Source organism: Antechinus flavipes, chromosome 5, assembly GCF_016432865.1.
Source record: "Antechinus flavipes isolate AdamAnt ecotype Samford, QLD, Australia chromosome 5, AdamAnt_v2, whole genome shotgun sequence".
Lineage (NCBI taxonomy): Eukaryota > Metazoa > Chordata > Mammalia > Dasyuromorphia > Dasyuridae > Antechinus > Antechinus flavipes.
The window spans coordinates 119,950,188-119,976,168 of NC_067402.1; the positions used below are offsets into that span (position 1 = coordinate 119,950,188).

General features: G+C 36.4%; 1 protein-coding gene across 1 annotated transcript; it reads left to right on the plus strand.

Annotated features, from left to right (window-relative positions):
- The first annotated feature begins 794 nt into the window (after nucleotides 1–794).
- Nucleotides 795–25,323, plus strand: GPR37 (G protein-coupled receptor 37). The gene is made up of 2 exons (XM_051962045.1): nucleotides 795–2,405; nucleotides 24,024–25,323. Exons 1-2 carry the CDS (start codon nucleotides 1,428–1,430, stop codon nucleotides 24,840–24,842), a joined length of 1,797 nt encoding a protein of 598 aa, XP_051818005.1. The 5' UTR covers nucleotides 795–1,427; the 3' UTR covers nucleotides 24,843–25,323.
- Nucleotides 25,324–25,981: the final 658 nt, after the last annotated feature.

A 25,981-nucleotide genomic window follows, 5' to 3' on the forward strand; every position in this document is an offset into this window, starting at 1 on the left:
CAGTTAATCGTTTCTCCAGCGTCTTCCTTCTGCTCCTGGGAAAACCTAGGGAAGTGCGAGCCGCACCTTGCAACTCCCAGTGGCTCTGGCCTGGGCATGCTCAGTAGCCAAGATAGCTTTGGGTGGCTCGCCTGTGGGCACCTTTCTGGCCCGGCTCCGGCCCCTCTCAACTGCCGGGGCAATCAGACTCGTCTGACCAGTTACAACAGCTGGAAGAACTACCCGAGTCCAACCCTAACCCCGAAACCCAGCCCTGGGGGGCTTGGCTTCTCCACCGCCCGCACTAGTCATCCCCACATTCCCCACCCCTCTCTCCTCCCGAAAGTGGAAGCAATTACAAAGGGCTTGAATGTAGTGTGTGTGGATTTAGTGAGCCCTAAACCACCAGGGGAACCCGTCTCCTCACAAACCAGCATCTCTCCGAGGAGGAGTCGGAAGAAGAGAGTAGCTGTGCGCTCTCGCGGACACGCGCGGCGGCGGCGGCAGCTGGAGCCACTGCTCAGCCCTCCTCCTTCCCCCCGGCCATGCACCGCCCCGGTCGCAGCTGTTTCAATCCTAGCGCTTTTCACCCGGGGTGCTCCGGCAGTCAGTCGCCACTTCATGCTCCAGCGGGTGCCAGTGCAGTCAGCTCTCCGGGAGAGCCCGTGGCCCCGCGCGTTGTCCTTTCCAGGGACTGGTCACCGGACAGCCTGGCCTGCTCCCCGGGCAACTTGGGGCAGGAGAGGAAGCAACTTTGACTCTAGCTGCCGGGTTCTCCCCAACCGTAACAGCTGAGCTAGTCCCAGACGTCAGGCGGAGCCAGAGTTTTCTAGGGCGACTGGCTTTCCCGTACGGCTCCACGCAACCTGTTTACTAGGAGAGGTGCTGAAAGAGAAGGATTGTCTTAGGCGAGCAATCGTCTGGGGGAGAGGGACTTGTTCTTCCCTATCTCTGGGGACCTTTGCTTGCAACGGGATAAAGCAACATCAAGAGGATGTAAATAGACAACCAGAGCCAGAGCAACTGTTACCAAGAAGGCAGAGTCACAGGAAAAAAAAAAAAAAAAAAGAGGGAGGAGCGTTGGTTTTCAGTGGGGGCTTTTTATCTTTCCCACTTGTAACATTAATGCTGTTAATAGTCAGAGGCGTTGATTGCAACTTTTCAAAGGTCAGTCCCTGTTCCGACGAGGAAGGAGGATCCCCACTCTGACCCCGCTGGTGGTGCTCAGCCTAGACTGGTTTTAGTTAGGGGAATGAACAGAACGTCAACCGGAGTAGTGTAGGGGGTTCCAGCCTTTCCTCCTCGTCGACCCAGGGGAAGCCGCCTTCCGTGCGCCGAGGAGCTCTTCCCCGCAGTGACATGTGTCTCACTCTCGGTGCCAAATTGGGCAGCAGGTGCCGGTCCTAAGGAGTCACTGCCAGCCCCGAGGTGCCGAGTGACGCTGAGCCATGCGACCCCCAGGCGCGCCCCTCTTCTGCACCTTACGCCTCTTGCTCCTGCTGCAGCTCGCGGTTTCTCCTGCCCTAGCAGTTGGGAACCAGACCAGGTTAGGGAAGAAAGACTTGCCTGCACTGACCCCGGAACAGCGCGGCTGGGAAGTTTGGGGATCGGGAGATGTGTTGCAGAAAGTGTTGTCCAGCAGCCCCAGGAGAACAGCTGTAGCCAAAGCACAAAAAGAGAAGAAGGAGGAAAAAGAAGGAAATGCATTAACGGCTCCCTTCGGGGACCTGGCAGGGACTCACAGGACTTCGCATTTCCCCCCAGAGAGGCGGCCTGACATTTGGCTAGTTCCTCTCAGAGCAGCGGTGATTGAGCTACCGGTTGCCCTTAGATTTTCCTTGGACACGGCTGAAGAGAAGAGTGATAAGGATATTGATGGAGGAGGCAGCAAAGAGCAGAATGTCAGGACCCACTCCGGAGCTCTGGAGCCTTTCTCCAGGTGGAGGAGAGCGGGGAAACCCCATGGTGACCCCTTGTCCAGTCCCCCTATCTCGGGGAGCGCAACCACTGTGGATAGAAAAGCGCAGGAGGAGATAGTGGCTACCTCCGCTAAAGCATTGCCTTTAAACGGATCCTCTGAAGGGGCACTCCAGGAGAAGAGCGGCCCCCGCGGGGGAAACGGCACGAACCGGCGCCCCAAGCTCAAGAACCCCTTTTATCCGCTGACCCGGGAGTCCTACGGAGCTTACGCTGTTATGTGTCTGTCCGTGGTGATCTTCGGCACTGGCATAATAGGCAACTTGGCTGTGATGTGCATCGTGTGCCATAACTACTACATGCGGAGCATCTCCAACTCCCTCCTGGCTAACCTGGCCTTCTGGGATTTCCTCATCATCTTTTTCTGTCTGCCGCTGGTCATCTTCCATGAGCTCACCAAGAAATGGCTTCTAGAGGATTTCTCCTGCAAGATCGTGCCCTATCTCGAGGTAATAAAGCCTTGCTGTGGGTCACCACCACTGGCCTTACAATCCCTTAAGTGGGTGTGTTGCCCCAAGGCATTACTCAGCACACCCCCCACTCCCTGATCAACACTCCTTTCCCCCTCTTGTTCTGCTTCCCTTACATCCTGTCTCACCTTTCCTGCTTCTACTGGAGGCTTTGCTTAACACCTTTAAACTCATCTGTCACCCCTGGGGGTGAAAAACTGCTGATAGAATGTCTAGACTAGTCTGGATAGTGCTTGTGTATGCCCTTTGAGCTGCCCGCTTTGGCACCTGTGACATATTATACATTTGGACTGGCAGCTGAGATACACAAGCTTGCCTCTCCAGATAGGAATGGTTTGGACCATCAGAACTCAGCAGGACAAGGAAAGAAACTTTTCTCTCTCCTCAATTCCCTCCCCTCCCCTTACCCTCACCCCCAGCTTTCCACTCAGAAAATATGGATGGATCTATTGTGTCCAGATGTGAAAATATGAATCATCAAGCACCATACTAAACTTTCTTCTTTCCTTTCCTTCTTAAGAACTTGGTTTGAGGCAAAATGTTTTCCACAAAGGTATAACTGGCCTCATTTTAAATATTTAAATATATTTCACAATCTCCCATGTCACCTAAGGTGTCTGTCTTCCATGCTAAAGTGATGGAATTTTTTTTTTCATTTTCTTCCCTCTCCTTAATTCCACAACCTTTTTCTTTAAAGAAATGAGCTTAAAAGGAGATTGTGGTTATCATAAGACAAGGTTTTTTTGTTTTGGTTTGGTTTTTTGTTGGTGGTGGTTTTTTTTAAAATATACATCAAATTCTGTTACATGGAACATTGTGCTCCACACTGATTTTAAGGGATAATTTGCTTAAAAAAAACACACAAAAGCCTTTGGTAACTGAAATTTTCTCAAGAGGGAAATGGAAAACTTTGGGTATATAATCAGTAACATCCACAAAAACAAACAAACAAACAAAAAAACCAAAAAACTTTTCTTCCTCTGCAATTATTGCCTTGAGTGTAGTGGTTGGAATTTGCTTTAAAAATGGCCTCTCATTTAAACAACAGCCATTGGAAAGTGCCCAAGTGCTCCTTTGCCAGTTGTGTTCTTAGCCAGCTGGCCCCTGCTTGGCTCCATTCAAATTGTCCAATTCATTTAAGGACCCAAAGAATTGAAATCTGTAAATATTACAGTAGCCCATGATTCTGCCTAGTAGCAGTGCCAGGATCATCCTGGTACATTATTCCTGTACATAAGGTAGAGGAGAAGTGAACTAAGAAAACTAATCCTGTTTAAAAGAACCAAAAGCAGAAGGCAGTAAATTGCATGCTTTATCAGTCTGACAGGAATAGATATAGTTGCATTCCATGCTTATTAAATCAATTGTCATCATTTCTTTACACAAGGTCCAGAATTTCAGCTGTTGCCAGGGGCAGTTAACTTAGAAATACAGGATTCATATGGTAGATGATTCATTTCTGAATTGTTTAATTTAAAGGTGTTGGGCATATGAGAATTTTGCTAGTTAACTTGTCAGGATCCATTATATATCAAGGTTCCTCTGATTCCATTTATGTCTGATAGTAGAATGGATATAGGTTTTACTGATAAAAGGTAAACTCTTGGGTGAACAAAAAAATAGTTCTTAAGTGAGAGAAAAACATATTAGCCTGACTTCAGCTGAAAATTAAAGACGGGCATAAAGCCAGAAAGTTGTACAAACTGGGAAGAAAATTAGAAAAATGGAAAATAAAAATCTATAAAGGTAAAAGGAACACAACACAACCACCTAGTTAAGAATGGAGCTTTCAAAGTAAAACTCAGGAGAAAAAGAATCCCTTAAAGTTACAGAAAGTAATTTAGAATTACAGAAAACACTTCATTTAGTCAGTGGTAAAATTAAAATCAATTCAAACATGTATTAGGCATCTACTATGTGAAGGGCACAGTGTAGTAGACACACATACTCGTTGTCTGTAGGAAATTTTAAGAAATACAAGATGATATTGTGGTAAGATTATTGATCTTAGAGTCAAAAAGCTCCCAGTTGGAATCCAAATGGAAATAATTATTAGCTAAGTGATCCTGAGCAAGTCACTTAACTTCTCTGACCTCAAAGCTTCCTCATCTTTAGAATGAGGAATTTGGACTTAAAAGACTTCCAATGTCTATAATCCTATGGTATATGATATATAACATTTGTGTGTGTGTATACATATACATATATATTACTTTAATTGAGCTTCCTCTGATTTCTTAGTACCTTCTTGGAGAGGGTGGAACTTTTGGAATCTGCTCCCAACATTTACTCTTCTGCTTCCTAAAAAAGTCCTTGTTTTGACTTTTATCCCCCTACTTTCTTAAAAGTGATTTTTTTTCTTTTATAGGATTGTAGAAATTAGATTTGAAAGGGATCCTTGAGATCCCTATAAAATCCCCTGATTTTATAGTAAATAGTAGCTCATGATTCTATAATTTCTGGAGAAACTGAAATCCACAGATATAAAATCATTTAGTAAGTTTCATTCCTGAGATTCCAACCTTGGTTCTCTGTGTTTTGGTACTTTCAATTATTTTGTGTTTGGGTTTCATTTTACATTTGTGTCTTTTCCCTTTTTTTTTTTAAATTGGGGATTGATCTCTTTGTTCACCAAGGTGTTCTTTATTGCTACTCTGACTTTTACTCTTGCCAAAAGATTTCTAAAATGCATTTAATAGGAAGATTTTAAAATACCAAACTATCAGAAGTGTTATTGAAATTCCTATCAGCAAGTGTAAGCCATAAACTATAACTACCAAAAATGCAAGAGGAAGATGCAATTCTGCCTCTAGAAGACACTAACATCTTTACAAGGGGTAGAAAGTTTCCTGACATTTATTGCATATGGCATCCCTACTGACAAAATCAAAAATCAATATAGTAAAAGCTGTATTTAGTATTTCTTATTTTTTTAAATTTCCCTCCCTCTTTCCCTACTTTTTAGCCAGCTTCTTTTATAAAAATCAGAAAATTCCGAATTTAAAACTCTGAATAATACAAACCCCTTAACCATAATGAGTTTCCTTCACTCCATTGTTAAAGGTTTCTTATGTTTTTGTACTGTGAGTCTCATAAATTGACAAAAATTAAGAGACTCTCAGTTCAATAAAGCTCAATGGCTTGTAGGAGTAATCATCATTTCATTTCAAAAGTAAATTTTTAATCCCTTTAAACTATATTCTTAAATTTAACAAAAACATACATACACAATATATATCTTAACTTCAATGACTGAAATAGAACATTTTGTTCAATAAGGCCCTTCTTCCCCTTCAGTTTGCTTGCCAAAGTGGTTTGCCATTTTATTCTCCAGCTCATTTTATACATGAGGAAACTGAGACAAGCAAGGTTAAGTGACTTGCTCAGGCTCATACAACTAGTACAATCAGAGGCCATATTTGAACTCAAGAAAATGAGTTTCTCCTGACTTCAGGCCCTGCACTGTATCCAATGTACCACCCAGCAGCAACTAGAATAGAGCATTAGAGAAAAGTAAACAGTGATTATGAAGAGCCAGCATGACTTTTTCAATAATAGGTTATGGCAGACTACCCATATTTTCTTTTTCTGATAGATTACTAAACTCGAACATTGGAGGAATGCTACAGATATAGTTTACCCAGACTTTAAAGTATCATAAACGGTTCTGATGGAAAACATAGAGAAATATAGAATCAATGATAATACCACTAAATTAACTCAGAACTTGTTTAATGTCTAGACTCATTTGTGCTTTAAGGTAAGCCTAGTAGGAGCTGGCCAGTGCATTGCCTCAGGAATCAGTTATTGGCCCCCTGATGTTCAACTTTTTTTTTTCTTTTTTTCTTTTTCTCTTTTTCTTTTTTTTTTTTTTTACTAATAACTTAACTGAAAGCATACATCGACACAGATGACTTGGCTGAAAGCATATCCACTCGATTTGTAAACGATACAAAACTTGGAAAGCTGGCTAATATACTGGAGAAGAATAACAGAAGACAGATTAGATTTGTTCTATTTGGCCTCAGAAGACATGGTTAGAGATGGCAAAGAGGCAAATTTAAGCTTAAAGGCAGGAAAAACTCAGAATTAGAACTATCCTTTATTCATGAATGAGTGTTGTCTCAGACTTTAAACCAATTCATTTGCAAATCAAGACATCACCCTGTTGATATCATTGGTCCTCTTCAAGAATGAAGGATGTACAACACCAGTTCCCTTCCATTAGAAGTCTTCAAGCTGAGGCTGGATGATCACTTGTTGGATATGCTTTGGTGGGAATTATTTTTCAGATATGAGTTTCAGAATGGCTGCTGAAGTCCCTTCAAATTCTGAAATTCTGTGATTCTATGGTAATTCATTTTATATATTCCCAAACTATCAAAATACTTTAAAAATTTAAATGAAACAAAAAATTATTTATAGCATCTCCCCTGACATTTTCCCAAGAATTTCTGTTCCACCTGCTTTAAAGTACCTGTTTAAAAATACCCAGAAATTGTAGATCTCTTATTCATATGTTTCACTTTCTATGTTTGATCTTTATTCCTCAGCACTGCTATTTTTTGTCAGTTATTTTACTTTTCAACCACATATTTCCCTTGCACATTGTTTTTCTATTCTTATTTTCTTTTTGGCATATACATCTCTAATTTTTTTCCAGTCACTTCCTAAACTTACTCTGTGTGGGTTGTGTGTATGTGTGTATTTCTGTGTCTTTGCTCATGTTAGTTCCTCCATGTAAAATGACTTTTCTTAGTCCTTCTATCTACTCCAAATCTTAGGCATTCTTCAGGACTCATCTCAAGGGGCTCTATTTTGAGTTAGATCTCCATGTAGTTACCATGATGCCTAAAACCAGAAATCAGAGAATCTTAAGAGTGGGCAGTACTAAAGAATTCATGTTTCATCTAGAAAGAATCCAAATTTCGCCTAGGACCTGTACTCCCTTTATACCATCCCTGGGAAATATGCCTCCACTCTACTTTATAACTTTCTGGAATGTGGCTGTCACAATCTCCTAAAGCCACTGTTGCTTCTTTGGACAACTAATTGTTAGGAAGTTTTTTCTTATATTAAGCAACATTCCTTCTTTGTAACTTATTCAAGGGTTTAATGCTATCCTCAGGAGCCAATCAAAATAAACTGTATTTCTCTTATCCCTGATAGCTCCTCCAATATTTGAAGATAGTGGTCAGGTTCCCCCATGTTTCCTTTTCAGGGCTACTCTGCAATATAAATTCTACATGTTTTACCATCCTTATAATCCTTTAAACACTCTAGCTTGTCCATATGCTCCCGAAAATGTGGCATATTGAACTGAACATGATATTGCAGAAAGGGTCTGTCTGTGTCACAATGTAGTAATTTCATTTTTACTTTTGATGTTTTTTTCCTCTTCCATACTGCAATTTATATTTCATTTATACAAACAGTCCTTCAATACATGATATCCTCGTGATTTTTTAATAAGTATCTTTGATATCAAAATTTACTATGGCTTTGTCAAACCCTACTGTAACATCATTCATTCCCACCCATTTATAACCAACTGCTTCCTATAATGATGTACCCCTCTGGGGTTCATCCAATTTAGTGGAGTATGCTAATGCCTTTCTCTCTTGTGATACTTTTCATAAACTCATATCCTTAGAGCTAAATTGTACCTGAGAAGTCATTTAGTCTAATTCAATATTTGATAGATGAGGAAACCAAGAGCATAGAGGTGAAGTGATTAAGATCATGTAGATAATAAATAAGTAGCTGAGCTAGGATCCGAACTTAGGCCCTTTAGCCCTCAGTTCCACACGCCGTAAAATTTGTCCTATACCATGACTAATTCCTTCATAATCTCTACTGTATATTACTTGTATACACATTTGCCAGTTCTTTCCTTGGTCACTGTAAACTCCTTGAAGATAGAGATTGAATATGATGAATTATTTTGTCTTTTTGGAAGCTAACCTAGTATGTAGTACACAGCAGATACTTAGGTGACTAGCAGAGAAAGGAAGCGTTATGTCAGAGTGACTGAGCATAGATTTAGAGCCAGATTGGACTGCAGACATCATCTAGCACAATCCTTGAATCAAAATTCAAATGATGAAAATTAAACCTGGAGAAGGCATTCATAGTGGTAAGATCTATAGTTGAAATTTGGTTGACTTTAAATTCAGTTCTTTTTAATGCTATATCATAGATGTTCAATTCCATGGAGTTATATCTTAGAACTAGAATCAAGTCTGATCCAGACCAACTATCTCAGTTTAAGGATAAGGATATTAGGGAAGGAAACCTCTTATTTTCAACCATAGAATATGTGTTTATTGAACAATCTCAATTAATTTAATTGAGTTTCTGGTTAACCCCAAAGTATGATTATTTTAAATTGATTCATGCAATTTTATAAGCAGATCTTCAGCAATAAATATTGTAAAGTGAAATTGCACTTGTTGTGTTGAATACACTATTTTGAAAATGTTTTGTTTTTCTTGTAATCATATTATTATTTATCTATTTATAATCCTTTTCAGTATTTGTCTGCCAGTGAAAATGTTTTATTTTTAGTTTCATGGTCAACATTTATTTTTGTGTATAAGATATAGCTAAAGACCAAACAAACTGCCAGCTAATACCCATGGTCAGCAAAGAACAGTTAGTAAATGGATTCATTACACATCTGTTTATCCTACTATTTAACAATATCAATTAATTACAATTAACCCTCCTGCTTATATTATAACTGTGAGCATTGCAAAAGTTTTGATTTGAGTTTTATAAACTTTATCATTCCCAATGAGATTTCTTCTTACTGGAAGTCTTCAAGTAGAAATTCAATGATTACTTATCTATGATCTTTTTTAGAGAAGATTTCTGATTAGATATCATTTGGACTATTCCTGATTCCAAGTCTAGCATTCTAGTCATTATATAACATTGCCTTACAGATTCTATGATTTAAGAACTTTTTGCCATATTTATGGCTGTCTATATATTTTTCTTAAACTTGCTGATGAAATATAAATAGAAACACCATTTATGAACTGGCTAATTATTCTTCCTTGTGGTAGATATTAATTACCTTTCAATTTTTAATTATAATACACACATATAACATATGTATATCTGGCTATGTATAAAGGTATTATATACACAGGCATATATACATACATATATATGTGTACATATAGATATAGATCCTTTCTACAGATGAGAAAACTGAGTCAATCAAGGTAAAGTGACTTATCCAGGGTTTATATAGCTAGTAAGTGCCTGAGGCCAGATTTGTACTCATGAAGGTGAGTCTTCCTAATTCCAGGCCTGGTTCTCTATCCACTATTATCACCAAACAGTATACACATACATATATATACATGCATATACATACACAGATAGGTAGATATATACAGCTGTGTATATATGATTTCCATATGTGTGTGTTTTATTTAAATATGTATGTATATATTCATGTTCATATATATAAACAGACAGATATATTTATATAGTTATAAATTACCTCTATTTAGTATTGTTATTAAATATAATAGAAAGCTAATAGGAGATTTATTTTAGTATATTCAGCATACCAAATATATTATTATTGGTAAACTTTTTGATAATTCATATGGCTTAAATACTCAATGTAGCTGCTAGAGAGAGAGAGAGCGCACAAAGTACATCAGTTTAGATCATGAGTTGTAGCTTATGGCACAAATTATAGCTACTCATTTGAACAAAACTGTTATTTTTCTGTATGCTATCCTTGCCCTGTTTTTATATACATTTATATCAGTTCACATTTGCATAGCATTTATTATTTGGATTTTATTTCTACCTAAGATCTGGTTGGATTTTAATTTTTAGCTTAAATTTTCACAACTACAGATTAAATTTTGTAAGCTTTAGTTTTATAAGACAGAATCTGAAAGTCTTCATAACCTTACAGATGTGAAGAGATTATTTTATGATCCTGATTCATAAAAATTTCTTTATAATCTTCTAGGTCTTTTGCACTTAGAATATTACAGGACTAATGATAAAAAAAAAGATGCATTAAAAGAAAGTCTGTCTTACTACTGATTGTATATCAGGCCACTAAGGAGGTTCTGTGTCCCCCAGGTTGAAATCGACTACATAATGCAGTTATTGAAGAAATATCTGGCTATGTGTTGATTTTAGTTTCTGCCAAATAAATATTTAATATAATTGACCTAATGGATATCTTCACATTTAAGACCTTGACCTTTATGTCTATCTTTCTTATTGCTTATTGAAATAAAAGTTGGTCCCAGATGTCCCTTGTCTTGAAAAAAAATAATGCCAATGCTCTCTTGATACTCTTGTATTATCCCTTATAGGGATGGAGAAGGAATGAAAGTAAGAAAGGACTAACCATGTCAAAGCAGGTTTCAGGGGGATTCCAAATGAAAGCAATAGACTGTTTCTAGGCCTCCTGTATAGATTTTGAGAAGGTAGTTCATCTGGGATACTAACTCCAGTTAGAAGGAGTAGGGTGAAACCTACTCTTGAACTCCTAATGAGTTATTCAGACTCTAGATTTCTAGATTTCTAGAACTTTTACCTGTTCTTTTGGTATAAAATGTGCCAATTATGAATCTTTTGATAATTATTTTCTTGTTACCATTACCTTATCTATAAGTGGCAGCTGGCTCAACTGTTTAGAGAAGTTTGAAGAAGTTAGAACATTGCTAGAATTTTTCAAAAGTATATTTTATTTTAATTATAAAGTTAATAGTCCCAACTTGGAAATATTCAGTGAAGATATACATAAATAAATACTATTTTAGATGATGGGATAAGAGAATGCAAAGTAGACAAAAATACAATTGGGTCTCCCATGGAATGTTGTTTAGAAGAAAAGTGATACGTCAATAAGTATAATATAGATTGTTGATAAGTGCTTAAGGTAGATCTATAGTGTTATGTTATACCATTCAGAAGGGAGGACAATTATTTCTGGATAGTTTAACATAATACTTAGTGGAGGCTTTATGGAAGAGATGACATTTGAAATTGGCTTAAAGGAGGGGTAAGGATTAAGTGGAATTGGGTAGCAAGCATTCATTTAAAAATTAGGATGTTTTAAATTTCCTATGTGATGAAAACAGAACTTTACACTGAGAATATCTAATTTCATGGAAAAAATAAACATACACTAACCATAAGTCTCTACCTCATGCCAGGCTGGGGTGGATTGAGAATGGGACCTGGAAGTCAGGAAGTTCTGGTCTTGCCTCTGATATACACTGTGTAATCCTAGGCAAGACATTTAACCTCATAATGTTTCAGGTAACTATTTAATGATCAGTTTCAGAACAACTCTGTCTGCCTTAGTGGAGGGAGTTCCCTCACTGGAAATTCCCTAAACTAATAAAATCACAGTCCCAATTAAAAAAAAAAAAAATGGGTCAGATACCATACTAGGTACTGGAAATATGACAAAAGAGAAATAGTTTCTGTTCTCAAGAAGCTTACATTCTATTGTATATATTCATGTATATTATCTCCTTCATCCTTGAAAAAATCTGTAAAATAAATTGTAGCATCTAGAAGGGGAAGGGACTTAAGAGAAATAATTCAATCATTTTCATTTTACAGGTGAAAATTCAAAAGAAAGTCCATATAGGTTGAGAATGTTAAAGTTGAGATTTAAATTTGGGTGCTCAGAAAGGGATCTTCTCCTTTTGCCACAATAGGAAGAGTCATACTTTTTTAGAGGGAAAAATTGAGTTTTATGTAAACTGTCCAAATTCGAAAGCTATCTTTAAATTTTGACAAACTGTCATGATCTCTAAGGGTCCTACCCTCCCAAGGAATCCTCATACTGCCATAATGACATAAGGGGAAAGGTTTAGCACCCATCAAATGGTGCTAGTTTCCAAGGAACACACCAAGAATCTGCTTATATCTTCTTCTGTTTTCAGCAAGAATGGATGGAATTGCCCTCTCTACCTTTCCACGTAGCTTTTTGTTCCATTCTTAGCCTATTTGTTGCCTTTTGTAGCCTATTTTCCAATTCAGGGCTGTTCTTACTGTTCTTGTCAATCTGATTTCACCTTTGAAAAAATGTTAGGGAGAAGGAAACAGAGACACAGTGTGATTTGGCCCAGGCCCAGTGTCCCTTCTAGGAAAGGTCCAGGCTCTCCCTCAGGCTTACTGTCAAGGTTTTACACTTAGTTAAACCAGGACCATTCTGTTCTGACTAGGCTACTGATCTCTCTATATCAGAACAGTTATTTTCAATGAAAACAATCTGTTCCTTAGGTTTTGGTAGGGTTATTTTAAACATTTTGGGTAAATCTTAAAATCTATTCTTTCTGTTTTAGAAAGAGAGCACAGGTATTTTCCATGAAAACTTTCCAAAAGTTTTTTTAATGCGTAGTGGCAATTTGCATAGGGTGCAGCCACAGGATGAGGTTTAATCTTAAATGGTCTAGAAAAACCTTTTTTTAGTTCATTAATAGTGTTTATTGTGTCTGATGGGTAAACCATGATGCGAAAATGGCTAACGAGGCCCCCAGTTTGATTCTTATATGAGCTGATACACTTCAGTGTGTTCAATGTCCCACAGTCAGATTCTGTAGTCCTAGGGAAAGCTGAGAAATAGATGAAGTTTAGTTTTGGCATTCTTTTTTTTTTTTTTTTTTTTCTCTTTTGGAGTGTTTCATCTTTTTATTTTATTCCAGAAGCCTTACTATGCTCGATCTTCTGCTCTCTCCTATTTGACCCTCCATTCTCCTATCTGAGGCAATCTTATTGTCTCAGATCAGGCTTGTGCTGGCTAAAGAATCTATGAACCTGATCATATGATAGATTGAGAGCTGAAAGGGACCTTACGCAACTCCTTCATTTTACAGATGAAGAAGCAAAAGACCCAAGAGGTTAAATGAATTGTTCAAGCTCATGATTTTGGGAATTTGAACCATATTTCCCTAACTCCAGCACTCAAATGTCAGGGCTTTTAACAAATTACATCTTCTGGACCACATGGAAAGGAATTTGACTATGTAATTTCAGACATAAATGGAGCTCTATTGGGGGAAAGACTCTCTATAAGCCTCTTCCAGTTTTTCATTCCCTCCTCCTCCCAGAATTACCTTACACACACACACACACACACACACACACACACACACACATACATACACACACACAAACACACACACACTTTAGTATAGTTTTAAGCTTTAATAACATTTAAAGTATAATAAAAAACTTACAAGAAATCATTGGAAGTTTATTTAATATTCATTAGTTTTGTTAATTTTGAATAATAAATTTTTAATTTTATTTTCACAAGATGGACACCTTGTCATTATGTGTTTGTGTGGGAATTTCTGGATGTGAATTTTACAGACTGGTGGATTGGAAGAGGAAGCCTTCTTGCTCGATCACCTTGGTTACCTAGTCTGTCATCATTAGACCTTTGGTTGTGAAGTCATGTCAAAGCTGTCATGTATGCATCAAGACCTTATTCTCTGGATGATCTTAAGGCTATGATTACAAATACAGTCTTTTCAGTCATTGAGCAGCAGTTGATGTTTTTAAGAAAGCTCTAAAATTGAACTAGAGCAATATATAGTACAGATGGTTGTTATATTGAATTTTAATAAGAAACATATTAATATTTAAACATTTAAATGATAACCTTTGAAGTTTTTGTAAGTTTGTAGCATTTGTACTTCTGAAGTTATTAAAAAACTGCACCAAGATATTAGTAATACCGGGTGTATGTGTATGTGTGTGTGTGTGTGTGTGTGTGTGTGTATAATTTGCTTATCAATGTACAAGTTGTTTCTCCTCCAAAAAAATACAAGTTTTCTGAGGACAGAGATTAGTCTGTTTTATTTTTTTCTTAGTATTCATAGAACCTGGCTTATGGTGGGTTCTTAATAAGCATGTGTTGAATGGAGGGAGACTTGCAATCATTGCTAAATTTATACTCTGGATAGCATGCAATGTGTGTCATCAGTGACAAAGAAGGGAAGTTAAGAGAATGTTGACAAGTCAATGGAATTATTAGCATCATTGGGGGAAAAAAAAACAAATCTAAGTACAAATGCTCCTGGTAATGGACTAGGAACATCATCATTGGATTCCTAAGAAGAAACAAAGACTTTGAGGAGAATTGTTTGACCTTATTTTAGCAAATGTGTTCTATTTTGAATCATTTGCTAATTATTCCCAAAATATTGAGTGTTGGAGTTATTTCCCATGAATTCCTACTGGTGGCTTAGTTTAAGACAAAGGATAATATTATTTCTTGTATGTATTTTTTCATTATAAAGGAATACTCTTGATTGAACTATCACAGTGAGAAGCCCTCAATAAACACCTCAGTGGGAGATAACTAAATTTTCATTATACAAACTAGACATACTGTACTACTGGTATTATGATTGGTAGGACGCTTTGGTTGAGTTGCTCTTTAGCCATTAAGGGAGAAAAAATCCTTGCATTTTTGAGGACCATGTATTCAGAGCTGAAGTCATTTTAGAACTCGTCTAGTACCATTTTCTTATTTTATACATGAGAAGACTGAAGTTAAGTGAAATTAAAGGATTTGACCAATGTCACAGTTGGTTAGTGGCAGAACTGAAATCCAAACATAGTTCTCTCACTCCAAATTTATTTTCTTTTAATTGTATCATGTTGCTTCTATGATTCTCTTTAAAATGGCAACCACTTTAAGGTGATTAGGATTGTTTCAAAGTTTATGCAAGAGTGCTAGTAGAGTGGAAGAAAAAGTTATAAAAAATGATGCTATTATACCAGAATGCTCCTTTCTTTCATAGTCTCGTCATGAATTTAAGACTGTAATTATATTAGCGAAATAGACTTTGTCCAAATGGTCTGACATGGTTTTAATGACTCAATGAATATGCTTGCATGTCAAATAATATCTCATTGATATTAAAAAGGAAGAAAGAACTTCTCCTTTCCTCTGTCTGGCTAGCCATGAAATCTTTACCCTAAAGAGGTATATTTTTGTGGAGATGAAACAATCTCTTTCATTCTGTCCTGACTTTGATTTAATTAGCCCATTTTAAGTATTTCATTTTCAGTGTCACTATTTATGTTCATTCTAAGTACAAAATTTTCATAAAAGATTATTGATTCATTGCAGTCTGATAAATAGGTATGTACCATTTGCTTTGAATCTTACAAAAAAGAGAAACAAAATCTCTCCCTTGGTGTTCAGGAACTCTTTTTTGGAGAAGAAATTGCTTTTCAGTGCTGAAAAGTGTGTAAATAGATTATTGTTGTGTTCAGTCATGTCCAACACTTTGTGACTCCATTTGGGGTTTTCTTGGCAAAGATACTAGAAAAGTTTGCCATTTCCTTCTCCAGCTCATTTTTGCAGATGAGGAAACTGAGGCAGATAGGGTGAAGTGAGTTGCTCAGCATCACATTGCTACTAAATATCTAAGGTCAGATTTGAAATCAGGAAAAGAAGTCTTTCTGGCTTCCACTGCATCACCTACTAAACCAAGCATTAGGATACAAATAAAAGCATTCCAAACATGGCACTGTGTGACAATCACTGGATTTTGTTCACGGACTTGGCTTCAAATACTAGTAATACTACTTACTGTGTCACTTTAGGAAACTCTCTTAAAGTCTGGGCTTTAAGTTTCTTTATCAATGAACAGAAGGAGTTAGACTAGATAAGATCTAAATATTGTAATTCTAAAATTTTATACTCAGTATTCATCCTCTTTTTTCCTGTTAGTCTCATAAGAATAACTTATCAGTGGTACTTTAATATTCAAAAGTTGCATGATTATATCAATGTAGGTACTCTATCTACCTACATCAACACATGTTGAGGATTCCAACTTAATAAGTAGTTTTATGAGTTGCTGCAGCAAAAAACAAAAAGAAAGAAAGAAAAGAAAAGGGAGGCAGGGGAAGGAGGCAAGAAGACAGAGAAGGAAGGAAGGAAAAGAGAAAGGAAGGAAGAAGGAAGGAAGGAAGGAAGGAAGAAAAAAAGGAGGGAGGAAAGAAGGGAGAGAGGAAGGAAGGAAAGAAAAGTGAGGAAGGGAGAGAGAAAGTTCTCTGATTTTATCAGTGTGAGTACTCAGCTCTAGGATAAACAGCTCAACATCTCATCATCTTAGTACACAGTTCTTTTGGGTTTCTTTAGTTGAAAGAATTATTTGGGTAGCCAAATTCTAGTGATAAATGTTTCTGGATTTAGGTAGCCTGTCTTATAGTAACAGACATAAGTAACAGACTTATAATGTTTTTGTATAGCTGAAGGCTTTCTAGTTTGGTACTACTGTCCAGAATGGAATAGTGAGATATAATATTAGACTTTGTCAGGAGACCCACATTTAAATTTTGACTCATACACTTACTAGCTCTCTTTGTGATCATAGATCACATAATCTTTCAGAACCTCATATTTCTCATCTATAAAATGGGGATAATAATATTTGAATCATTTATATCATTGCATTGATGTGTTTGCAAATTTTCAGGTTCTTTATTAAGTATGAGCTGTTTGTTACTACATCTAGCATGTTAGGAACATCTGGATTCAAATTCCATTGTGTACACTTATTCTGTGACCACAAGCAAGACATTTAATCTCTCTCCACTGGCATAATCCTGTAGAGTCAAGAATTATCTGTACTCTACAATCTGGCATTGAGAGATGACTTAGATGAAGGAAAAGCTTTAACATTTAGTTAAAATGAATTTTTTTTTAATGAATACTCTTGTTTTAGAGCAGGAGTTCTTAAACTGAGATCCCTAATTTTTTTTTAACATTCTGACAACTGTTTTAATACAATTCATTTCATTTTCTTTTTAACCCTATATATTTCATTTTATTCATTTAACAACATTATTCTGAGAAAGGCTGCAAATATTTCATCAACTTGTCAAAAGGGTCTGTGACAACAAGGACAATAACAACAAAACTTAAGTCTTAGAGGGTCACTGTACATAGGTTCATATACCTCAACATATTTCTAATACATAGTACAAACTGTTCTGGAACCAAATGAAAGTGAGCTTGAATTTAGGAAAATTGCAGCTGTATTAAAAAAGAATATTTTCTTCTCTCTCTAAACTTAACTTTTGATTAAATTTTTGCACTACAGGGATTTCAAGCTTACAATTAAGTTGACCTTCAAAAATAAGGATTTCTCTCTGAATACAATCATTGTGTATTCTTCTTCCTTTTGGTATTGAGATAGAATTATTGATCTGTACTAGAAGGATTCCAAAGGGCTTTGCTTGTTTTATAACAGTGGTACCTTTATTTGGCCTTCATTGTCTCTTTCAATAGTATCATTTTCACAGTTGGCTTACTCTTGCTCCCAATTGTTTTCCCTTCCCCTGTTTTGTTTGTATTAAACCTCTCAGTGGTGGATCAATTTCTATGGCAGGATCCCAGCAGATTACTGTTCCTGAGGACTACTTTTGTGTTTTTTTTTCCCTTCAGCCTCTTTGAATGAGAAGAAATTTAATGTAATATCCCTACTACAACAAAACAAAATACAATGGGTCAAATTTTTGCTATTTGTCCAAAATCACTCCCTGGAACTAATTTGGATGATTGGGTAGTGGGACAAATGGAGTCTGAGATTGTCAAGTACACCGTACTGCACCAAGAAATAAAGGTGTTTCATATATAGTGTGGTTTTGTGAAAGCTTAGAAAAATTACTAGTTTTGAAATCACTATTGGTGAATGTATTACTATAGCTTTCTTCCTATATGTAAGAATTCAAATAATAATAATAATAACAAGCATAACAAGCATAGCAATAATAATAGCTAGCATTTATATAGCATTTGGGCAGCTTAAGTGATACAATGGATAGGTTTGAATCAGGGAGAATTGACCTTCATAAGTTCAGATATGGTCTCAGACACTAACTGCATGACCCCCAGCAGGACATTTAACACTGTTTGCCTCGGGTTCCTCATCTGTAAAATGAACTTGAGAAAGAAATGCCAAAAAACAAACAAACCCCAAAGGGTCTCAAAGACTAGGACACAATAGAAAGGACTGAATAACAATATAACACATACTATGTAACAGGAACCATGCTAAACACTTCACAAATGTTCTCATTTTATCCTTTGAAATCCTTTATCTTTGAAAGCAGGTACTATTATTTTACAATTGAGCAAACTGAGTCAAATAGAGGTTAAGCAACTTGCTCAGGATCACACAATTAATTAGTGTCTGAAAAAGGATTTAAAGTCGGATCATCCTGATTCCAGGGCACATTTTTAATTTTATTGTATTTTATTTTACCTAAAACCTACTGAGGGTTTTTTTTTTTTAATCCATGATAGAACATGGCTGGCTCATGGACTTAAAAAAAGTGTTATATTCTTATATCCACCCGCCCTGTAGCCATAGAGTAATTCATCTTTTCATTAATTCAGTAAGCATTTATTAAGGCCCTACTTAGTATGTACCAGATACTACTGAAGTGCTATGGATACAAAAGCAAACATAAAATAGTCCTCAAGAAATATAAATGTTACTAGGAAAAAATAAATATATATCAGCAGATAAGTAAATACAAATCTTTGCATAATAAATTTTGTTGGAGGAAGGATAAGGACAGATTATCTTATGGGAAATGGCCCTTGAGTTGAACCCTGAAGGAAATTAGGAATTCTCTGATGTAGAGGTGGAGTGTCACATACATGGCTTCCAGTTTGGCTGAAAGAAGAGGCATTTCAATAATGCAGTGGATAGGGTGTCAGGCCTGGAGGCAGGAAGACCTGAGTTCAAATATGTCCTCAGACACTTATTAGCTATGTAACTCTGGCTAAGTCATTTTATCCTGTGTGCCTCATTTTCTTCATCAGTAAAATAAGCTGGAGAAGGAATGGCAAAGCATCCCAGTATCTCTGCCAAGAAAATCCCAAATGGATCAAGAAGAGTTCAACATGATTGAACAATAATAGCATTTCAGTCAGGCTGGAGTCAGTTGGTTAAAGACTTTAAATAAGAGTAATTGGTGTTTGATCCTAAAGAAATAATGAATTATCAGGGGTTCTTGAGCTGGTGATTGACATGTTTAGATGTCTATTTAGGAATATGAATTCAGCAGGTGGCAGATTAGAAAGGCAAGAGAGACTGAACATGGTAAAAACAATAAGGAACAATTGCAACAGTTCAGGGGAGAGATTGCAAGAGCTGATATTAATGGTAGCCGTGAGAGTGGCAGAAAGGGAGTAAATGCTAAGGACATTGCAGAAAAAAGAAGGGACAAAAATTTGGCAGCTGAATATGTGGAGTGAATAGGCAAGGATGACTCCAAGGTTGTAAACCTAGGTAATTGATAGGATGGTGGTACCTTTTACAGAAATTAGGAAGAATGGAGAATTATTTTGATTTTTTTTTTTTGTGGGAGGGAAGATAAGTTCTATTTTGTAAATATTTTTTGAGATACTTGCCTGTAGTAGATACCAATGAAAGATCTTAGGTTCTGGGGAAAAGGGAAGGAAAAAGAGAAATTAAAATGATAAAGATAGTAGGAAAAAAGCAAACGGGTATAAGAAAGACAAAGAAGGGGGAGCAAAAAATTGAGAGAACGAAATCACCTACAATTGATTGAGGTCACATTTTTTAGCACTGGGCTAAGTTTTAAATTCTAAATACTGGTACTATTTGGAAGTAAAAACCAGAGTCATTCAGAAAAGGGAGGAGGGCATGTGGAGTTCATAAAGGACAGGTTTTTATCACGGATCTTCAAGAGCTCACTCTATGTCTTCTCTATAATTAGCAGAAAGGGACATCTATTTCTATGCTCACCCATGCCAAAAAGGGTGAACTTAAAACTTTTCTACTAAGTGTTCTGCAGAACAGAAACAATTATTTAAACAGTGTATGAAAGGAGATGTACTTTTAGCATTCTTTCTAACATGAAAAGAATAGACTTAATTTTTTAAATTAGTATTTTAAATTTGGCACCCTTTCTTTTTTACATGGGTGTCACCCCTTTTAAAATGCTCAATATGTCCTGAAAATCAAATTCTGATTTTTCTAATTATGTTTCATATTTTACTATGAGTTTTCTCTGATCTTGAAAATTTACTAAATTAATAATAGTCTTGCCTATTAAAAGTGTTTACAGTTCTGTTTTTGTCACTTTTAATTATTCTTCCTGTTGCAATTTAATTAATGAGAGATTGCATCTTATTCATCCCATTTCTCTCAGGACACTGCTTCAAAGAAAAGCATAACATTTTATAATGACATTGAAATTTATCAATCAGACATGGCTATTAAGTACTGAAGATTCAGTATACATGATAGTTTTATAATTGTCCATAATTGTACCATTCATCCTCAAAGAATTTTTAATGAGTTATACATAAACAGATGCATTTCAAAATTATGATAGAAATTATTGTATTGACCATACCATAAAGGCATTTCAAGTTTGGATAAGCAAAATTTAGATGGCACCAACTAATATTCAAATGATTTTATGAGTTAATTACTGAGTCATGCAATTTATTCGTTATAGATGTTTCTTAATTATAATTTGGAAAAACCACTGAGAAGGACCCTTTAATAGACTTATAATTCAGATGCATTTCATAACATCTGGAATATAAATGAATTTAGAGGAAAGCTAAGCTATTTTAAAAGGAAAATTACACTTATGCCTCCCTTTAACTACAGCAGGAAATTGGAATAAAATCCTGCCTACCTCATAAAACTGTTGTAAAGTTTAAATAAGAAAATACATGTAAAACATCTGTAAAACCTTAAAGCATGAAGTAAGGTAAGCTACTTTTTTTGGAAGTGATCTTTCATCATTGTATTATATATATATATAAAAACCCTTAAGATGAAAAACCTATTTTTGATAGGAGTTCCTCCATGATATAACTGCATATATTCATGAATTATTCCCCAAATTCTATGTAAAATAACTCAGTATGATGTGGTAGAAAGGGAATTGGATTAGGCATCTAAAAACTAGTTCAAAGCCTGATTCTTCAAATAAATTTCTTTTTTTTCTTTCTTTTTTCTTTTTTTATTATAGCTTTTTATTTACAAGATATATGCATAGGTAATTTTTCAACATTGACAGTTGCAAAATCTTTTGTTCCAATTTTTCCCCTCCTTCCCCCCACCCTCTCCCCCAGATGGCAAGTAGACCAATACATGTTAAATATGTTAAAGAATAATTTAAATACAAAATAAGTATACATGTCCAAACCATCATTTTGTCATACAAAAAAAAATCAGACTCTGAAATAGTGTACAATTAGCCTGTGAAGGAAAAAAAAATGCAGGTGGACATAAATAGACGGATTGGGAATTCTATGTAGTGGTTCACACTCATTTTCCAGAGTTCTTTCACTGGGTGTAGCTGGTTCAATTCATTACTGCTCTATTGGAACTGATTTGTTTCATCGCATTGTTGAAGAGGACCACGTCCATCAGAATTGGTCATCATATAGTATTGTTGTTGAAGTATATAATAATCTTCTGGCCCTGCTCATTGCACTCAGCATCAGTTCATGTAAGTCTCTCCAGGTCTTTCTGAAATCATCCTGCTGGTCATTTCTTACAGAACAATATTCTATAACATTAACATACCACAATTTATTCAGCCATTCTCCAATTGATGGGCATCCTCTAAGTTTCCAGTCTCTGGCCACTACAAAGAGGGCTGCCACAAACATTCTTGCACATTCAGGTCCCTTGCCCTTCTTTAAAATCTCTTTGGGGTATAAGCTCAGTAGAAATACTGCTGGATCAAAGTTTATGCAAGTTTGATAACTTTTTGAGCATAGTTCCAAATCGTTCTCCATTCTTCCAATAAATTTCTCTGCAACTTTAGGTTTTGTAGTTCTAGGCCCCAGGTTCCTTAAGTAAAATGAGAAGTTTAAGTTCTACCTCATCTTCCATCTCTAAAGCTCCATTCCATCTGAACCGTTTTTTTTTCCTCTATCACTCCTTTAAAACATTGACCACTAAAGAATTGGAGAGAGAGAAAACTTCTAGAATGTTTAACAAAACAAAGAAAGAGATACCTCTCCATATTCCCCGTTCTTAGTGGATTGAATCTATTGGATGCTTCATTGTAAAATGAGACCTTTTACTCCATCAATTAACCCATAGGCTAGATGTCAAGACCATCTTGCTGGTCAGAGAAAGTCTCTTCAACCAAAAACGAAGTGTACATTTCTTCTGTGAATTGTTTCTTACCATTATTTTCCTCATATTTAAGCTGTTTGCTTGGATCCATTTATCTGAAATATTCTTTATAATTCTGCAGATCCTCATCCAAAAACATGGTTGGGGCCAATTCAGCTCTGATAACATTGTAGTACTCATGATACTGTATTTCTCTCCACTGGTTCTGACTCAGCGGACCTGGTCTCATCTCTGAGGCATACTTTGCTGGGAATCTCGGACAAGTCCCTTAAAATCATTTTGGGGCTTCTACAAAATGAAAGAATGAGATGAAATGCCTCAGAGATTCCTACCATGCTTTTAGTGAATTGCTTTGTAAACATACTCTTTATATAGAGGGAAGTTTCATGGGATGGGGGAAAAACCTTAGACTAGGAGCTAAGTTTTGGTTCAATTGTTTTTCAGTGATGACTTTTTATGATCTTATTTAGGATTTTCTTAGTAAAGATACTGGAGTGGTTTGCCATTTCTTCAATTTACAGATGAAAAAAACTGAAGGAAACAGGTTAAGTGATTTGTCTAAAGTCATACAACTAGGAAGTGTCTGAGTCATATTTGAATTCAGGTCTTCCTGACTCTGGGCCTGGTACTCTGTTCAGTGCACCATTTGAGATCTATTCCTATCTTTGCCATTAATTGACTCTGACTTTGGACAAGCCACTGAACTTTTCTAAGGTTTGGTTTATCTGTTAGATATTTGAATTTTACTGGCTGATCTCTATCGGTTTCCTCTATTTTTTTGTTGGGGCAGTTGGCAATGTGGTACTAGGCCTAGAATCAGGAAGACTCAACCTTCCTAAATTCAGATTTGGCTTACCAGTTATGTGTGACCTTGGGCACACATGTTTGCTTGTTTGCTCATTTGCAAAATGAACTGGAGAATAAAATGACAAACCATTCTAGTATCTTTATCAAGAAAACCCCAAATGGGGTCACAAAGAGTGGGACACTTCTGAACAACGATAATTCTTTGTTGCTGGGTTTCTTGATGCCCTATTTTGTTTATTTTTAAATTATCCCATTTACCCACAAAATATTAGGACCTATACTTATAAATAATAAAGTGATTCACTACCTGTATCTTACTGTGCTTCATGTAGCAGGTGGCTTGATGCTTTAGTAGTGCTCTCTTAAAGTGGAGACTGTGGAGGCTGACTTTTCTTAATGAAAAGAATATGGACTCAAATTCAGATGTATCTATGATACAATATTCAAGTTAGATCTCAGGGATGAGCCAAATGAAGCTGTGGATCCTGACTTCCATTCTTCAAACCATGGTACCCCAGCATCCTTCTTTGAATGGTTGATGACTTAGCTGTGTTCCGCTTGTCTGTGCCTGAGGTATTCTCATTGGATTAAAATATGTTCCATTTCCCTTTCACAGGTTGCTTCTCTGGGAGTCACCACATTCACCTTATGTGCTCTATGTATAGACCGCTTCCGGGCTGCCACTAATGTTCAAATGTACTATGAAATGATTGAAAATTGTAGTTCCACCACCGCCAAACTCGCGGTCATCTGGGTTGGCGCTCTACTTTTAGCACTCCCCGAGGTTGTCTTGAGACAGCTCAGCAAAGAAGACCTGGGTTTTAGTGACAGAGTTCCAGCAGAAAGGTGTGTCATCAAGATTTCCCCTGAGCTCCCGGACACGATCTACGTCCTGGCTCTCACTTACGATAGTGCAAGACTCTGGTGGTATTTTGGCTGCTATTTTTGCTTGCCCACACTTTTCACTATCACCTGCTCCCTTGTGACTGCAAGGAAAATCCGCAAAGCTGAGAAAGCTTGCACGAGAGGGAACAAGAGACAGATTCAGCTTGAAAGCCAGATGAACTGCACCGTAGTCGCCTTGACCATATTATATGGATTTTGCATCATTCCTGAGAATATCTGCAACATCGTCACAGCCTACATGGCTACAGGGGTCTCTGAGCAGACAATGGACCTTCTCCATATCATCAGTCAATTTCTTTTGTTTTTTAAATCTTGTGTCACCCCTGTTCTCCTTTTCTGTCTTTGCAAACCTTTCAGTCGGGCCTTTATGGAATGCTGCTGCTGCTGCTGTGATGAGTGCATTCAGAAGTCTTCAACAGTGACCAGTGATGACAATGATAATGAGTATACCACAGAACTAGAGCTCTCTCCTTTTAGTACCATACGTCGTGAAATGTCTACTTTTGCATCTGTTGGGACCCACTGTTGAGGACTTCTTTTTAATTTTATGAAGGTTTTTACTTTCTTTTTCTTTACTGGAGAAAAATGCAAAAAAATAAAATAAAATTACATATAGTAGACTGATTTTACATATTAACACATATACTTTGTTGAGGGGAAGGAAATTATGTTTAGTTATTTAAGAAAAAAGAACAACCCAACCAATAGTTTTAGACCATTTTTATCCAGTATGGTGCTAATATTTTATTTGAAAATAAAAAGCTACTGCACCTTAATTTAATTATTCATTAGTTTTTTATACTTATAATTATTGTTTTTTGAGTATAGTCATGTGATTTTATAAGATGTTTTATGTAAAGATGTGGTTGAAAGTATTGTGTATTATATTGTGAGGTGACCTGGAGTTTAAAGTTCTCAAAGTAGCATAAAATAAATTGCATTTCATTATTTAATTTCATTGTCAACCTACTTTTAACAAAGAACCAATAAATTTCTTTCAATTTCCTTAATATAGATTATTATTTCATGTAGAAATATGTAGATTGACCCTATTTAATTTTTTTTATTAATTTACATTCCTTTTGAGGCAAGTAGCTAGTTTGTTATAATGAAGTGTTCCCCATGGTGTTTCCTTTACCAGAATAGTTCTTAAATATGTATTATGCTGTAAATTAAATAATAATAACAGCTAACATAAGTGCTTATATGTTCCAGGGACTTTGCTAAATGCTTTATAATAAATAAAAACATTTGGTCCTCACAGAATTGTGAGATGTAGGTTTTACTTTATCCCCATTTTACAGATGAGGAAACCGAGTCAGAGATTAAGTGACTTTTCCAAAGTCAAAAATTAATAAATGTCTGAGGCTGAATTTGAACTATAGTCTTCCCAAAGACCTGGTACTCTGTGCCACCAGCTGCCCCTAAACTTAAAATCATATTTTTAATATGTGAGTGAAAAAAACATAATAATGATGTCCTAATATCTCTGAAATGGGGCTAAGTAGGAAGGTTGGCGAGGAATTTTATTTCTGAATTCTCAGTGTTTCCCTCCTCAAATAGCACTACTAATAACCATAATAATAGGCAGGGTGAGAGAAAGAATGTCACACTGACACTTTGACTTTTTATTTTTTGCCAAATAAGTCTATAAATTCTAATATTGAT

Excerpts from the sequence above, each read along its gene's own strand:
- GPR37 (XM_051962045.1), top strand. The coding sequence starts at position 1,428 with ATGCGACCCCCAGGCGCGCCCCTCTTCTGCACCTTACGCCTCTTGCTC. Across the intron at positions 2,406-24,023 it reads AGATCGTGCCCTATCTCGAG|GTTGCTTCTCTGGGAGTCAC; the intron begins GTAATAAAGCCT and ends TCCCTTTCACAG.